This window comes from Pleurodeles waltl, chromosome 5, assembly GCF_031143425.1.
Source record: "Pleurodeles waltl isolate 20211129_DDA chromosome 5, aPleWal1.hap1.20221129, whole genome shotgun sequence".
Lineage (NCBI taxonomy): Eukaryota > Metazoa > Chordata > Amphibia > Caudata > Salamandridae > Pleurodeles > Pleurodeles waltl.
The window spans coordinates 1305566335-1305584739 of NC_090444.1; the positions used below are offsets into that span (position 1 = coordinate 1305566335).

Sequence of the window (18405 nt, forward strand, 5' to 3'; positions counted from 1 at the left end):
CTCCTCATGCCACCCAGGGCCCTGACCTCCCCCCCCGGACCTACTTAATGGAAGCGGCAGCAAGACTGTGCCACAAACATGTGCAGTGGGTGTGCCACCTCCACTACAGAGTTGTGCCAAAGGCAAGCCCATCTGCTTCCACCCATGCCTGGACTGCACCCAGCGCCAGGACTCCTGGGCCTCTCGCCACCCTGGACCCCAACAACATCTGCTACATTTTCTTCCAATGTTCAATCAAAGGACCTTTCACCTACTGCCATTGCCACTTCTGCTGCAACACAGGGCTGCCAGTCCACACTGGATCCCTCATTGCTTCAACCCAGAAGACCACGAACAACCCGGAAATACTCCAATGCATTCTGCTCAATGCCAGGTTCCACTTCAAGCATGCCAGGAAAGTCTAGGTTACCATCACCACACTGCGCCCTGATGTTGCCTTTATCACCAAAACATGGCTCAACCCCACCTAAAACCTCACCATCGCCATCACAACAGCCAAAAACTACAAGGTGATACACCGCAGTCACACCAACAAACATGGCACGGTCATCACCTTCAAAGAAACCATCTGATGCATCACCACTGACGACCCAACACCTCTCATGGAACACCTTAACTTCCAGCTGCAGACCAAGATCACACTTAGAGGCATTCTCGTGTACAGACCCCCAGGTCCCTGAATGGGTTTCTGTGATGCCATCTCCAACCTCATCGCTCCCCTAACCATTGACCCCCACCACTACATCCTACTCGGCGACCTCAATTTTCACATCAGTGACACCAACGATGCCAACTTCGCCTCCCTCCTGGAAAACCTGAGAACATTGGCCTCACCCAACTGTTAACCGAACCCACGCACAAGTCCGGACACACACTGGACTCCATTTTCACCTCCAGCAAAACAATCGAATTCAGCCACGTCACAGAACTCTCCTGGACTGATGTTCAGCACTCCACCCCCAAGCATCACAGCTCCACCACCGCAGCTGGGGCTAGGCAACAGAGAAACAATGGACCCAGGTCCTCAGTGCCACCCAACCTGAAGCTTTGTCAGACCCAACCTTACGCTTTGTCAGACCTCAACCAGATCGACCAGAACGTTTTGGCATCGATCATCAAATGTGCTGAAAGAGTTGCCCCAATAAAACCAACAAAAACCAACAAAGTCTCAAAACAAGCCAACTGAGACACCCCAGAGCTCAGAATCACCAAACACAACTGTTACGAACTTGAGAAACATTGGCATGCTACAAGTAACCCCTCAAATAGAACCTCCTACAAAGCATTCCTCAGCAACTACTACCGGTGCATCAAGGAACCCAAGAGAACAGCCATCACAGCCTGCTTTGATGTGGCAACCAATCACATGAAAGAACTTTTCAAAATAGTCAAGGAATTATCCAACCCTCCAGTCAAGGATAACGCCATCTACCCCTTTCAATAACTCTACGATACCCTCTCAGGCTACTCACCTTCAGACTACTTCCACAACAGGATTGCCACCATCTACCAGAACTTTGATCCCCAACCTACAGATCTCAACCTCAGCAACCTCAACCAACCAGCTCACACCAGCGGAATGTTTACCACTTGGTCCCCAATCACCTCTCAGACCACCATGGCCATCATGTCATCAATTAACTCTGGCCCTGCCCCCACTGGCTTTTCAACCTGAGAAACAACCCTAACAGCACGGAACTCCCCAACATCATCAACACCTCCATCACCATAGTTGGAAACAGCAGAGGTCAGACCCTTCCTAAAGGAAACCTCTGCCGACCTCAGCAAGCTCAAAAATTATCGCCTGATGTCACTGCTCCCCTACCCGGCCAAAGTACCCAAGAAGGCCATCAAAAAACTGCTTACCTAATACCTTGAACAAAATCACCTCCCAATCAGGATTCCGTGCCAACCAGAGCACTGAAACCACCCTGATCACTGCCACATTAGAACCCTCTTCGACAGTGCCGAGATAGTGGCCCTGATCCTGCCTACCTCTCGGCTACTTTCAACACTGTTTCCCTACCACATCCCTCAACAACAGACCCTACAACAATAGCAGTCAGCAAAACGTTCTCAAGTGGATCACCTCCTTTCTCACAGGACGCACACAGAGCATCCAGCTGCCTCCCACCTCCGAACCCAAGGACATCTTATGCAGCATACCCCAAGGATCATCCCTCAGCCCCACCTTGTTCAACACCTTCATGATCCCTCTCTGAGACATCGTCAGACACAGCCTCAACATAATTTCTTATGCAGATGACACTCAACTCATCCTCTTGCTCACCAAAGCCCCCTTCACCACCAGAATCAACTTCCGCAATGCCATGACCAATGTAGCCAATTGAAGGAGGGACAACTGCCTTAAACTCAACTAGGACAAGACAGAAATTCTGACCTTTGGGAAGAACACCTCCATATGGGACCACAGCTGGTGGCCAGCAGAACTTGGACAAACACCCACACCCACAGACCATGCATGCAACATATGCATCATCCTTACAGTGAACTGACCATGAAAAGACAAATCAATGCAGTCGCCTTCTCTTGCTTCCATACCCTTTGCACACTCTTCAGAATTTTCAGATGGCTATAAATTAACTCTAGAAAGGCCATCACTCAGGCCCTTGTCACCAGCCACCTCGACTATGGCAATGCTCTCTACACCAGCATCTACACCCAGCTCCTCAAAAGACTCCAGAGCATACAGAATGCTGCAGCCAGACTCATCCTGGACCTCCCTGAATGGACCCACATCACTCCCCACCTTAGAAACCTCCACTGGCTCCCCATCCAGAAAAGATGCCAGTTCAAGATCCTGAAACACACCTACAAAGCTCTGCATGATCCAGGATTGGCCTACACCAATCATTGACTGAACTTCTACCTGCCTGCAAGATACCTGTGCTCCGTCTCAGTAATCCACCCATACACCCCGCATCCGTCACACCTGCAGTAGGGGTCGCTCCTTCTCCTACCTTCTCCTACATCACTGCTTAGACCTAGAATGAACTACCCCTCCATATTCGTACAGCACCCTCCCTGGTGGATTTCAGGAAGAAAGTCAAGACCAGGCTTTCCAACAGAGATGTCCAATATCCTGCACTATACAAATATGAATACATTGATTGATTGTGTCACACCCTTACATGATGGTTTTCAAAGTGTGTGTGATATGTTTACATTAGCATGTGAACTGTACATTCACTACTGCATGATGATTGTGCATTTCACATTTCACCTTGTACTGGGTGTTTTTCACGCTGTATTTTACTGCTGTTGTTTGTTATCAGTCGCAAATAGAACATCATGCATAATAAATGCACTCCACTAACAAATCCCATGCAATCAAAAGCATAGCCAAGTGCCTGTGGTTGACAAAGTCACATTTTCAATGACTGTCGTTAGAATATGACAATTTGTAGGTCCTTTTTCTCTAATCCATGAAGCAAAAAGCTAGGTTTCCCAGTAAAATGCATATGCTCATATTGTTCTTGTGCATTGAGGGGTTTATTTATGGGGAATTGGCAAATGGAAGTGCCACAAGTCTTCTTGCTGCGCTGCCCTACGCCAACGTAAAAGGGCAGGAATGCACTGAAATAATGCAATACGGTGCATTCCTGTCCTTTCCCCCTGAGCTGATACACCTTCCCCATCAAGATTAGAGAGCCAAGCCTCTAATGGAGAAGTAGGTGGATTTACCATAGATGACAACTAGGATATAGATGTTCCATGCTTACTTTTTTAAGCCCAAAATATCAAGAAACTTATATATAGTAATCTCCAAAACATAGCATTTATTTATGTATTGTGTTGTTTTATATGGTGAAAATGCAACCCCACTGTGCTTAAGAGCACTGCACAATATCACTATGAAAACATTTTGATCAAAGAAAGAAGCTTAAGAATAGCTTCAGAGGAGTAATACATCAATAATTTAGACCAGTGGTTCCCAACCTGTGATTCGCGGCGCTCCTGTGGTCCATGACACATTCCCAGGGGGTCCTCAGGCCAGGGCCGACAGGGAGGCACTTCTCCATCTGGGTCCTCTCAACAGAAACACATGCATGTTTTTATAGCCATTACTTCATTTGTGAATCAGTTTTAAAAGAACTGCAAAGTTCCTTGTACATCTAGCAGCTTGAAAACATCACAATAACTCTAGGGATTAATGTACTTGCTGGGGGAGATGAGGTTTTGTCTACTAGTAGTATTGACTGATCTAAGGTAGCGCAGATGGTTGATATGCATTGTGCAAAGAACAGTATTTTTGTGCATAGCTCAGGTGGATACTGCTTTTGTCACAGAGATTATTTATTGCTGTGCAGTTCATAAATTACAATGGTAATCTAGCACAGTAAACCATGAATGGCCATTGAAGAGCTGCATGCAATTGCATCGCACAAATTAGAAAGTTATGTTTTTTTCCAGTCTTTTGTTATCCTTATGCTGTTAAAAAAGGTTTGCTTGCATAGAAATACATTCTTACTATTAAAGTCAATGCTAACCACTGTGTTATGTTCTGAATCCTGAGTTTCTGCATCTCCAGATCAAGCACTCTTAAAAAATGCCTCCCAGTGTGGATGACATGTAAATCCTACACCTTGTAGTTCCCTGTAAAGTGCTTCAACACCCTACACTGGTATGACAGGTGCTATAAAACAAATGATTACAAGTGACAGGGAGGCTGTGGAGAGATGAAAAGCCCTTATGATTTTACTTCCATTCCCCACCACATATTTATGTGAAAATGTTTTCTCACATCTTATGTACCTGAAAATAAAAACAGAAATCACTTGGGAAATGTAGTATCTGACCTGAGGATTCAGCTTTCCTAAATAAAACCAAACATTGAAAAGTTAGTCGCCGAGATGCAGCGCCAACCTTCCCATTAAAATATCATATTTTTTCCATATTTTTTTATATAAAATATTTATATCTTTAGTATTTCGCGTGTTTGTTAGGGATGTACTTGTTTGTGTATTTTTTGCAAATTACTCTTTTAATGTTCGAAATTTAAATCGAACAAATGCTTGGGGGGTCCCCGGTTTCCAGTAGTGATTCAGTGGGGGTCCTCGGGAGTCAAAAGGTTGGGAACCACTGATTTAGACCAAACCTTCTGTACAGAAATCCACGCATGGGTAAAAGAATTCTAGAATAAACACATATTATTTAGTACATTTATTCATTTCAATCTAAAACCCATTTGGGCCACAGGTTCACATACTTGATACAATTTGGACAGTCAGAAAAGGGGGAATAGGGGCAGGCAGAATAATGCAACCTGACAAATGTTTGAAGGCTCTTCTGTAGGTTTTTACAAGGTATAACATCTTTAAACTATAAACCATTGAGTAAGAAAAAGGGAACAGTCTATAAAGATGTGCAATGCACTGAGCAGAACGGATAGCCAGGAAGGGCAGAGGGTGAAAAAATAACGCAAATATCTGCTACAGGTTCGAAGAAGGAGTTCTCCCTTCAGAGGCGGCGTCACTACATTTCTGTCACTCCCAAGTAAACCAGCAGTATTTTGGACATGTCCCCATCTTATGGACATGACCTATTTGAACATCTGCTGGAGTAGCCTGCCCTTGACTGAGATTGCGTTACTTGATGTGTGACTGCCTTTAGGTCATGATATTGTCCTGAGCTAGTGCCTTGAATCACGGAGGTAGTGAGTGGGCTCACTCGGTGAATATTTGAATCGCCAGGGCTCCTGTTGGGGCTTGGACTTTCAGGGGCAGGATGGGCGTAGGTGATGACGGAAACTGCTTGGTTTCCACGCAGATTCGAGTCATCACATTGAAGAGTCACAGAGGTGATAGGGGCTGCACAGACCACCCTCTCCTCCCGCAGCTGCAGTTTAGCATCCAATCATGTACTAATGCGAATTTGAGCTTAAGAATTAAAACAGAGCGAGGGCAAATGCACCTGTTAAGTATTTACTTTTTCTCCATAGGGAAAATGTGATTTCCTTTTCCATCATATCAAATGTTCAGAAAGTGAGGTGTAAATGAAAACTATCCAGTAATTTAGTCGGTGTTTACAAATTTCCAAGACGTTCCTCTTCTTGAACATCCACCTGCAGCAGGAAATTTACTCACACTAAACTCCAAGTTAGTACATCATCTTAGGGGTGCAAAACCAACTTTTGTAAATTGCAAAGGTGGTTGTGGGTTCCTAAAAAACACCATTACTTGATCGATGTTTTGTTTACCCTCAGTAGCACCGATGGTTCACACATAATTAACCAAGCAGAGGAACACTCACCTGGGCACGGCTCTGCGACCCCAAATGCTACATAAAAATAGAAATGTAGGTCTTCTCCTTCATTTTAAGATTTAATGTAGGAAACATGTGCAACATTGTTTTTATTTTGATAACTGGACAATAAACGCCTGTAACTAAACAGGTAAGGGCTTAATGGCACGTTATACCAGACAGCAATAGTTGCAGGTACACCACAGTGCCAGCTACTCACATAAGTATGTTACAAGATTGCCTTTTACGAAATTGTGACACAAATCGGCAGATAAAAAGACATGGTGTTTGTAATGATTTCCTACTGGGCCCCGATTTTATTTGTCTGATTTCAAACCATTACATTTTTGTAAGTGTAAAAAAAAACCACTCGGAGTAAGTTAGTCCAGCTAGTAATCAACATTGTAGTACACTGCCATGCCACAGACTTTGTTGATCACTGAACACACCAACTTCATTTTGTGATTTTCCTTACATGAAGCCGGTGGCTGGTGTATAAAGTTGTAAGGCCCTTCTCTTCATGTTTTCTAGTTTGCCAACTCTTTCCTGTAAACTGTAGTGACCAGTTTCTAATTTCCAAAGCAGTAATAAGTAGATGTTCGACGGCTTTATATGTACCCCAATGTATGTATGTATGTATTTATTTATTTATTTATTTATTTATTTATTCGGGCCTTCAATTATGTATTTATGTATGTATGTATTACCAGGGCTTCAACTTGAAACTTGTTACCAATTACACGTAATAGGAGGAGAACTGCATAAAACGCCAGAGCACTTAGAACCAGAAGGAACTAATCCATACTGCTACATGGTTGTGCTTTGAAATATAACCCTCTAAGCTAAAAATGATCTCACCTTTTCATTGCAGTATACAGCATACTATACCATACTCTATATAATGCAGATTACTATCAAGTGGGTATCTATAAGTCTTCTTTATAGCATCAACGACTTTCCACTCTCTTTTTTCTTAAAGGTGTCATAAGATGGTATTGTTCAGATGTCTGGGTGAGGGAGGGCGAAATAGAGTTCCATTCCAAGAGCTCTTCTAGGGAGGATTGCTTTAGTGATTTTTTTCTTTTTGAATGGTGGGATTACAGAAATGGACAAAATCTGCACTTATCAGTTGTCACCCAAAAAGTTACATTTCTGTGCTAGATAGGCTAGGGAGCCGGACTAAAATACAATGTGAGTAATACATGCATGTTATAGATCCAGTGGCGTAACAAAGGCCCTCGCAGGCCCCCGCAGACCCCCATGGTGCCGAGGACCAAGCTCCAGGGGGGCCTTCAGCACAGTATACTGTGCACGGGCAGCAGCCCCCTGACTGGATCCAGTGGAGAGGGGGCCTTGAACTTTTTTTACGCCACTGTATAGCTCACGCTTGCCTCGGTGGGTACCCAATTCAATGTGCTCAGAATTGGACAATATTATACACAGTATAATACATGGGAGCCTGCAATCCCTGTAAAAAATACTGTCTCTAATTTCCTTATCACAGAGACCTTCTGACATCTTTTTTCAACTGCAATAAAATAAATGGTGTAGCAGCGCAACTATAATAACTTATTACAGTTGAGCTTTGCCATCACAGTGTCTACTGCACAAACCAGCAGCCAAGCTGAAAGGTAGGCCAGAGAGCAAAATAAAAGCTGCACTTTAAAAAAGCATTATGTTGTGTTTTATTCCTATGCTCTGATTTGCTAGATGAGCAGTGAAAAGCAGAAGTAGATACTTATGGCCACGTTTTTAACACTTTAGTTAATGAATTATAGAAAAGGTAGACTATCTTTGGGGGTTTCTATACATTTTGAGCTACAGCGTTTGTTTTAAATCTCATTTTGTATTAATGTGATTTTAATATCTTTTGCAACAAGAACCTATCTGCTTTTTGGTGTGATTAATTTTAAACTCGCGACTCCAATTGTATTATTCGTGTTTGCAAACATCCTCTCTCTTTCGAAAGAAAGAATGACAGACAAATAACGTAGGTGGTTCGTTGAAAGGGTGACGGTGTGACCATGTATTATGAGGAAAATAATAGCCACTGCTGTATATTATAAAGATATTGCAACTCATCTCAGAGTTTCAGGATCTTTTAAAATAACTCAGCCTTAATCCTTGTTTCTCTGTATGGACACAGAACTCCTCAGCAGCTTCCAAAATCCTTAATATGTAGGACAGGGCGTACTTTATCCCATATATAATATAACACATAAGATAATACAGGGCAGCCTTTTAGACCTGCATAAAACCAGCACATATTTTATGTATTGATGTCGAGTTCTGAAATTCATGTTCACCTGTAACATGAAACTAAAATCACTTCTCATTAGTTGAGCTGAGGCATCACAATGCCTACTCCTGCCAAACAATGTTAGTAGAAGTTCACTGGGCAGAAGACTTGTAGCGCCTACAATATTTGAAGAGGTAGCCAGCTGATCAGCATCATTTTGTCCCCTTAAAATTCACATTTGAAGCTACAGAGCTACACGGAGTAGACTATTATTCCCCTGCTGACTTTCTCTGCAGGGGAGGAGGAACCTAACTGCATGTTACCAGCACTTTGAAAAACACAAAGCTGGCTTTTCACCAGGATGACATTAAACTTGAATTGAGTGTTTACTTACAACAAACATTAAAATGTATCTGTGTGTTTATTTGCAGTAAATATCCTCAACCTAGCTATCTCTTTCATTGGAAGGAGAAACTAATAATATCAACGGTGGGCAGGAGGAAAAGACAATGCATTATAAGGAATTAAAGTACCCCCCGAAAATGGGTAGTAAAGAAATTACAAGTGGCCTCAGATTTCTTTGTCTTTTTCTATATATTGACCCAGAGCCCCTCATAGACTACCAGTAATTTGTGAAGCACTTGATCTCACAAAACAGTGCAGTCTAGAACGAAATTGATTTCCTATTTTTGGGAGGGACGCAGTTTTGTCGCTAAATTACTATGACTGATATTAAGCCTAGCTCTATGTCAGAGTAAGGACAATTTAGGCAACCATCATCAATGTTATTCTTAGCTTGTAGACTCCACACATAAGTTACATGTCACTCGCTTGGACCAGGACATCTTTATATTCTCTAGACCCTGGAGTGCCCGTTCAGTCTTTGAGAGAGGTCATGACCTTGCCTAATTGTGCGCCATTAGCACGTGTAATAATAGGCGTGTGGACTCCTGGCCGGATACGCTGCATAAATATGTTACTTTATACCAATCCCACAGCTGACCACTTACATATTTGGAATTTTGTCATCGCTTGGTTGCGATATTCTCAATTGACCTTTAACCTCTGGCTCCAGTCTTTTAGTGAGTTCTAGTGCATGTCACAGTATAATTTCGACAGCAATGGTTCCAGTTTGTGGACTGGTGTGTCTTGTCGTTCAGTGCCAGATCTTTTAAGAAGATTGACAGGGCCAGGTCAAGTTTAAATTTCAGAGAGGAGACATGGTAACTCTGGTGAAGGTGGAGCTTGTTTCAGCCTTCCTTTGAAATACATTAAGTTAAATGGATTCAAAGATATATATATATATATATAAATATATATATAATTATTATACTATATCTATATTATTATTATTATATATATATATCTTTGAATCCATTTAACTTAATGTATTTCAATGGAAGGCTGAAACAAGCTCCTGGCCCTGTCAATATTCTTAAAAGGTTTGGCACCGAACGATAAGACACAAGATACATATATATATATATATATATATATATATATATATATATATATATATATATATGGTCACAAAATAGAAATGCCCACATCCTAAAACCTGAATGGGTGATCCAAAGAAGGAGGAGCCACTGTGTGGCATTATGTCACAAAGGCCCAATATGAAGAACCCGCCTCACTGTCCTGGGATTGTGAGGCTAGGTGCCTATAACAAGTGGGTTCATGATGACGGCCTACCTAGCTCAGCCTCTCCTGTAGTACAGACCTACCATGCACTCAAAAATGACCACAGAGGGAGCTACACACTCCTGCCTGTGCAACATGCGACACCAGCAAGTCTTACACTGAAAAGTGTTTGGGTTTTCAAAGTTATAGTCCAGGAGTGGACCCTTGAGTCGTTCACTTCTTTATCTGTGAAACTGGCAGTGACATCACACCATTTGCTGATGCCTGTGTTGTTATAGTGACAGTGTTCCAGACAGGGCCGAACTGGCTGTCTGTGGCATCGGGCATGTTCCCAAGAGGCTGGAAGGGTGGGGGCCGCATTAGCTATGGAGGTGGGTTTTTTAGCAATGTAGCAGTTTTAAAAGCACTCCAGAGTTTCATGTATCTTCAAAAGTTTTCATGCAACAATATAAGTGCCAAGACAATTCTGGTGATTAATATTATCTGCTGGAGAGAGATCAGGGTTTGCCCACTGGCAGTTATGACTCAACTAAGGTAGTAAAGTGTTAATATACCTGCTGCAAAGAACATGTACTGTGCAGATGATAGGACAGTTTTTTTGTGCATAGCTCAGTGGGATACTGTTTTTGTCTCAGAGTTCCTTTTCTTACTGGGCACTTTATAAGTTACAGTCATAATCTACTGCAATGAGCTATAAACTGCCATGAAAGAGCTGCAAGCAAACTGTGTGGTACAGGTTAGAAAGTTATGTTTTTCTCCGGTCCTCGATTATCCTAATTTTGCTAAAAAGGGTTTGTTTGGGTAGAAATAAATTATTAGTACAGTCACGCCTAACCACTGTGTTGCATTCTGAATCCCGAGTTTATGATTCCCAGACAAAGCACTCCTAAAAAATGTGTACCAGTATGGATGACATGTGAATCCTACCTCCCTGTAGTCCGCTTTGACCTATGTAACATTGTCTATACACTAATTTACTCATGTATGATTCATTGTCTCTGTATCTGAGTGATTTAAGGGGTTCCATTACCCTACACTGGTAAGAGAGGTGCCATAAAACAAGTGAAATATATGTGAGGGAGGGGTCATGGAGAAATGAGAGGCACTGTTAGAGGGTGATGGTAAGGAATCATTGAAGAGCCCCAATAAAGATTGCTGTATCCTAGTGCACTGTAAGCTCATCATTTACTATGCTTTAAAAACTAATACAATTAAATATATAATGACAAATGTGTTGTAGATTGCAGCGTTTTAGGCCATCTTTCCCCAACTTCTCCTGGGGGTCAGTAGGGGCAAGCCCAAATGTAGTAGTAGTCTTGTTTGCTACGCACTCTAATAGGGATGGTCTGACAAAATTTGCCAAGGCTGCTTAGGGTTCCCAGTCTGGCCTTGCTTCCAGAGAGTTCACCATGTTGTTATGAACGTATGACTACTTTGGGGCTATTAAGTGCTGTGATATGCCAGCGTATGGTATCTTACTGCTAATGCCTGTCATAAAGTCGCCCACCTCCCACCTCCCTTTACTTAGCAGTGAAAATTACACTTACACCCACAAGCCTGGTATCAGGGTAAATGCACGTGGATCGGGGTCTGCGATCGTGTTTGTGAATCTGTGGATATGCACGCCTGCACGTACCATGTTTCCAGTATAAATATCTACAGAGACCTTGGGGTGTTCATATTACAGGTCAAGGGTTCAGCGAAACAAGGAGGAATTCAGTCTCCCCCAGCATTTCATGAAGTCCGGTTCTGTTTGGGGTAAGGGGCTTTAGGAGATGTAGTCGAGTGTTGTCAAGCAGTTGTGTGAGCGTGTGTATGAGCGAGCGAGAGGGAGGGAGATTGTGTGTGTTTGTGCGCGCTCGTGCGTGCGTGCTCGCGCACATGAGGAAGTTGTATCACTGCTGTGAGTGAAGTAAATGTACCTGGGCATGGCCATGATAAAAGAAAGCGGGCCCTCATCCCCTTTTGCATACGTATTCGCGAGTACAGGAACGAATAAATACACGATTACCCGCGTTCATTTTCTTACCTTGCGGTCGTGGCTTTCGGTTGCAACATAAACTTGCGCGTTTTTCTCGGCCAGAGAAAGCTTCCGTCCTGAAAAACTGTGGACCGAGCAACGGCACAAAAATTAGCAATATTCTCTTTATTTCGAGAGCTAAACAAAAACAGCATGTAACTAAGGAGGAGATAGAGGAACGGCACTTAGTGTTATAGGGTTGTTACTGCAGCTTTAAATTATAGTGCCAGCTTCCGGCACGACAGCATCGCCTCAGTGAGAACACCTGATGCCCGGCCAGAAATTGTGATACGCGCACAGCCAGAACAGAGTGTATCAGTTAAAATGCGTGTTCTTCCTAGAGCTGCCGCCCGCAGTCTCCTCCATGGGAGCCTATAGGGGCAGTATGTGGGCATGTTTGTGTTTGCACTGGCAGCCCCGCAACGGTGGACTCTGGCTGCAGCAGAAGCGTCGTCCTAGCTGAAAGGATGCCATCTGACCCCAAAGTCCACCCCAAGGTGTAGTCAACATGCTCCCTTCTTATCGTCGAGAAGACAGAAGGTGCAAGTAAAATATTGGGACTTGCTCTGTCTCTGTAGCGTGACCACCACGGGAGCGGCTCCACGCACGGTCACTTCAGAGTCTGAGCTTGGGAGGAAGCAGCCAGGATGGGCACCAGAGGGATCTTCCCTCACCCCGCAAAATGCTGCGCTTCACCGGCTTGGCGTGGGAGGCAGAAGTCGCTGCGGGTACCAGAGCATCTTCCCTCCATCCCGGTGATGATGAACTCGCTTCGACCCGGTGATGCTGCACTTCAAGGGCTCGGCTTTGAAGGCACTACCCAGGGTGGGTACCAGAGCATTCTTCCTTTCTATGAGGGATGTCGCACTTCTAGGACTGAGTATGGAAAGCAGGGGGGGCAACGTGAGTACCACAGCATCCTTTCTCAATTCCTGGAATGTTTCATTCGTTTCGCAGGCAGGAGCCGGGCTGGGTACCAAAATCTCCTCCCAGCACCAGTGGATGCTGCACTTCAAGCGCTCGACCTCGAAGGCAGAAGCCAAGGTGCGTACCAGAGCATCCTCTCTTTCTTAGGGGATGTGGTACTTCTACGACTGAGCATGAAAAGCAGGGACCACCGAGGGTACCAGGTCGTCTTTCCTTCATTCCTGGGATGCTGCCCTGGCTTAGGATGCAGAAGACAGTCCGAGTATTAGAACATCCTTCTAGCACCCCTGGATGTTGCTGTTCATGGGAAGAGCTCGGAAGGCATGAGCCGGAGCCGATACAAGAGCACCCTTGCTGCGTCTGAGGGACATTGCGCTTGAAGGGCTGGGGTTGAGAGACAGGTGTCGAAGCAAATCATATCATAGCATCATTCCTTCATTTTAGGGATGCTGAGATTGAGAACAGGAACATGTACCAAAGCATCCTTCCTTCATCCCGGGGTCTGAGCCGCATCCTGTGGACCTGCACGAAGGTGCACGGGCTGGTAGAAGCAAGGATAACAGTCACCTACTGGTATCGGACACCCCTATGTTCCGCTGAGTGTGTGAACTATGTAGCGCCCTTTCTGCTCCCCCATTTCTGTCTGTGCAAAGTGCCCTAGTGCAGTATGGAGCACACCCTGCACAGAGCACCGGTATGCACCCTGCGCCCTGCCACTCCATGTGGCCTCACTCAGCGACTCCGGCTTTAGCAGGGGGTGGTGGGCGGAGCCGAATTTCCACAGTCTATTGGCTCGTGGGTGGGGGGGCCCTTCTCTTTTCTGATGAGGGCGGGATGCCCGTGTCCATCAAAGCCCTTCCCAGCCAATGAGCGGGCGGCTTGTGCTGAGGCGTGCCCCTGCGCTCTGCCAGGCAGGGGAGGGAGGAGGGGGCGCGGGGAGCCCCCGAGGCGGGCGAGGGAGCGAGCTGGGGGGAGCTGTCAAATGCTCGGCGGCCGGGAGGCGGCGGATCAGTGCAGCTCCGAGAGCCATGGCGACCACAGCGTCCAGTCACTACAGCCTGCTGGGCGCCGCCGGCCCCATGGTGCCGCACTCCGAGGCGGGCAGCATGCAGCAGCAGCAGGGCTACCGGGACGTGCAAAGCGACTACTCCCTGCAGAGCCACGCGCACCAGTGGATCGCCGCCCTCTCGCACGGGGGCGACGGGGGCAGCCCCTGGGCCAGCAGCAGCCCCCTGGGCCAGCAGCAGGACATCAAGCCCTCGGTGGTGCAGGTGCAGCAGCAAGCAGCGCGGGAGGAGCTGCACGGGGGCGGGGGGCTGCAGCAACAGCAGCACCAGCAGAGGGCCACGCACCTGCTGCACCAAGCGCACGGCACCCACCACAGCGCCTGGAGGCCCAGCACCCAGCACCTGGGCAGCATGACGGGCTCTGGGGGGCAGGGCTCGCTGCTCTACCCCCAGGCCGGCTCCGGCTTCACTGTCAACGGCATGCTGGGCTCAGGTGGCATGCACCACCACGGGGGGCTGCGGGACGGCCACGAGGACCACCACGAGCTCCCGCACCCGCAGCACCAGCTCCCGTCCCAGCAGCAGCAGCACCCCTCTCAGCAGAGCCACCACGACCCGCACTCGGACGAGGACACCCCCACCTCGGATGACCTGGAGCAGTTCGCCAAGCAGTTCAAGCAGCGCAGGATCAAACTGGGCTTCACGCAGGCCGACGTGGGGCTTGCGCTGGGCACGCTGTACGGCAACGTTTTCTCGCAAACAACCATCTGCCGCTTCGAGGCGCTGCAGCTCAGCTTCAAGAACATGTGCAAGCTGAAGCCGCTGCTGAACAAGTGGCTGGAGGAGGCCGACTCGTCGTCGGGCTCCCCCACCAGCATCGACAAGATCGCCGCGCAGGGCCGCAAGCGCAAGAAGCGCACCTCCATCGAAGTGAGCGTCAAGGGGGCGCTGGAGAGCCACTTCCTCAAGTGCCCCAAGCCTTCGGCGCAGGAGATCACGGCGCTGGCCGACTCCCTGCAGCTGGAGAAGGAGGTGGTGCGAGTCTGGTTCTGCAACCGGAGACAGAAGGAGAAGCGCATGACCCCCCCGGGCGGGGCCATGCCGGGGCCCGAGGACGTGTATGGGGCCGGCAGGGACACGCCGCCACACCACGGGGTGCAGACTCCGGTGCAGTGAGCCCCGGCCCCGCTGCGGATCCTCTTTTGTATGTTCTCCTCTCTCGTGAAAGACCCTCTGGGCTGCGGCAGGTGCAGCCCCTGCGCTCTGGGTGTACTGGCCGGCTGCTCCCGGGCTGGCGCCGGAGAGGAGTGAGTGAGGTGGGGCGGTGAGGCGCAGCGCCCTGCAGACAGATAGCGCCTGGGGCGGACGCGGGGCAGCGCGCTCCTGATGGGACCAGCGCGCTGCGCTCTAAGGTACGACCACTCAGAGCCCCACTGGAACTCAGAACCAGAAACTGTCGAGAGAGCAGGATGGAACCGTACGAATTTGCACTGCAAGAAAACTGAGGTTTACATGAATCAGTTCATGGAGATTAGCGCTCTTTTTCCTACCTTCGTTTTTTAAAAAAATGACTTGCAATTTTACACAGGGAGTGTTAGCCAATGGGGCGTCTTCAGAATGTGGAAGTGATATCCTTTCAGTTATTTTCCTAAATGTGTATGTGAACTTCTCACAACGATGCAACACCAACACTCACAGAAGTAAACAATGTACTATGTATTATGTGTGCACACGTGTCCCACATGCATATATATGGGTGTGTGTTTGTGTATATAAACGTGTACACACGGTCATATATACATGTGTGTGTGCTATGTGTGTATGCACACATATATATACGTACTCGCGTCTGTGTGGCACTTGTATACATGAAAACAAATGTAAGTCTTAGCAGTCCACTAAAAGGCAGCTCCTATCACAGGCTATACTTTGCAGCTGTGGAGAGAGCAGGCATTAAACTTGCGTGTTTGGCTCAGCTGCAGCTAAAGTATACGTCATCTTCGGCGGCCTAACATGAGATGGGCGGAAGATGTGAATCTATAGGCGCCCTGACTGCTTTATTCCAAGAAGCAAAGTCAGTTATGCCTGACACTGGCACCTTGGAGAGCGCCAGGGGGCACGCGAGCAGGTCCAGATGCCCGTGGACCGTCGAACCATCTTTACTCATCTCAGAGAAAACAGGCCAGCAAACTCGTGTCCCCACGCCACTCTCTAAACAGGTTTCATTTGCAAGATTAATTATAATAAACTCTTCCAGAAGGGTTGTGAAGCAGAAACTTTGTTTATATATGTTGTTTCTATTTATTTCTGCTCCCTTTCCGTGGTGCGACTTCTACAGGACACACCATCGTTTTATGGCCCCTTCCTTAGAGAAATGGCTGAAAAAAGGAAATGTAACCTTTGGTTTCACGTTTTGCCCTATGTTAGTCCCGTGTGCAAACTTCTATTCGCAAAATATAAAGCCTAAAGTATATGCCTCAAAATCTCCGTCTTTTGTATGTATTATCTTACAAAGAGTGCGACTTGTAGTTCATCTCTCAATCAAGCCGAAACCACATGTTTTGGGATGGGACAATTTACTGTTCTAACTCCACTGCTGCCAGATATGGTGGAAAAGTGCTTGATGGCGCTTTGGGTGCAGGACTAATTTTTGTAGCACCTACTGATGTAGGATCAAGATTTTACTAGTATATGTTTAGGAGTATGTGTTTTTGAAAAACACCTTCACATACTACTTCCGGTTGAGCAGAAAATCATTTCTGGGCCTTAAGCAGAAGGGAAAAACCAAGCAGGGCAGAGAAGCTTGAAGTTTCCTCCCACCTAAACAAACAACGCAAACAAAAACAGAAAACGCACACCTTGATTCCGGGTATTTTTAATTGGAGGGGGGGGTGGGGCATGTTTTTAAACACATACAAAAAAACAATAAAAGGGTAATTGGTGGACTGCTTAACCTACTCTCGTCCACTTGTAATTACTCGGGGCACATTCCAATCCATAGTTCGTTCCCACTGTAGAATGTTGGGTAGAGACCTGCCAATTGTAAGTCACATTTTGGCCACGCCCGTGAATAAACACACAGACCGTAGACTACAAAAGGCAGTGCAGGTTGTCCCTTGCCACACTGGAATCTTGCTGCGCCATCGCAGTCCTCAGTTGCCATCTCTTTCCTCAGACACTGCCGCGCCTCTTGCTCCGGTGTCTGCAAGATGCTGCTTTTGTAAACACTGGGCGCGAGCTCCCGGAGATGCGTCATATCTCTGGTCAGATCCAATGCCCGTCTACCCACCCTCCTAGCCTCGAATAGGCGGAGGTAAAGATCGTGGCTGTGCCCTGCAAATCCCACTGCTGTTATCATCTCTCCCAGAAGTAAAAAAACAACACACACACACACAGAAAAACAAATGCGAACTATGTACATATGTTTAATAATTGTCTTTAAAAAAAGAAAACTTTTCACGATTTTTCTTTTGTCTATTTTATTTTTTTAAACGCTTCCCAGGGAAATACTTTCATATCATTTTTAAATGTCCTGTCTCACTCGGTGTATATTTATTTACGTTTAAGCGAAAATTGGTCCCAGAAACATATGTTTCCCTTTAACTTTAAATGAATAGATGAACACATTCTATGAGGTGAAATTTTCTTTTCTTTTATTTGTGTTCCTTTTCTTTACAATTTTTTTAAAATGAGGGGGCTCCATTCGGAAGTATTTGTGAGATGGAAAGGGATAAAACACAGAGATCCTTATATATTTATGTTAAAGTAATATTTTATTATCTACATAAGAGAGAAATGCACAAGGCCGTCATAGTTTCATCTAATTATTCAGACGCTATTGTTTTATTTTCAGAGTAGTCGTGCTGAGGTGCATTAGTCTTGCAGTTTCAATTTTGTGCATTTGCAAATCGTTTGCTAACGTGTAAAAAATCCTCATACTTTCTAATGAAGTTTTTAAAATAAATTTTATGCATTCTGATGGTTTTCCTGGTTATAACTTATGGTCTGTTGGCACGGCGTGCGGAGCCGATGAGAGGAAATATGTGTAACCGTTTGCACCCGGGATTTCTCAAAGAAGGGCGGTTAGCGGGGCTGTTTCGGGGTATCCGTCTTTTGTTTTCATCGAACTGGCATTCGACAATCTTTCTGGTTTGTGCCTCTGCGTGCTGGGAAGCGCCGTGGCGCCCCTCCCCCGCCCTTGCCCCCTTGTTCCTCAAAGGTTCGGTTTCAAAAGGAGCCATGAAAGGCCACATTATGGCTAGGGTGAGGGGCTCATCCCATGTGAGGGGCACCCCGCCCGCAGA

The 18405-nt window shown here is 46.2% G+C and overlaps 1 protein-coding gene across 1 annotated transcript; it reads left to right on the forward strand.

Annotated features, from left to right (window-relative positions):
• The first annotated feature begins 14073 nt into the window (after positions 1-14073).
• POU3F2 (POU class 3 homeobox 2) lies at positions 14074-18083 on the forward strand. The gene has a single exon (XM_069235534.1). It carries the CDS (start codon positions 14123-14125, stop codon positions 15275-15277), a length of 1155 nt encoding a protein of 384 aa, XP_069091635.1. The 5' UTR covers positions 14074-14122; the 3' UTR covers positions 15278-18083.
• Positions 18084-18405: the final 322 nt, after the last annotated feature.

Bases quoted from the DNA above. Each gene is read 5' to 3' on its own strand.
- POU3F2 (XM_069235534.1), top strand. From the start codon at position 14,123: ATGGCGACCACAGCGTCCAGTCACTACAGCCTGCTGGGCGCCGCCGGC.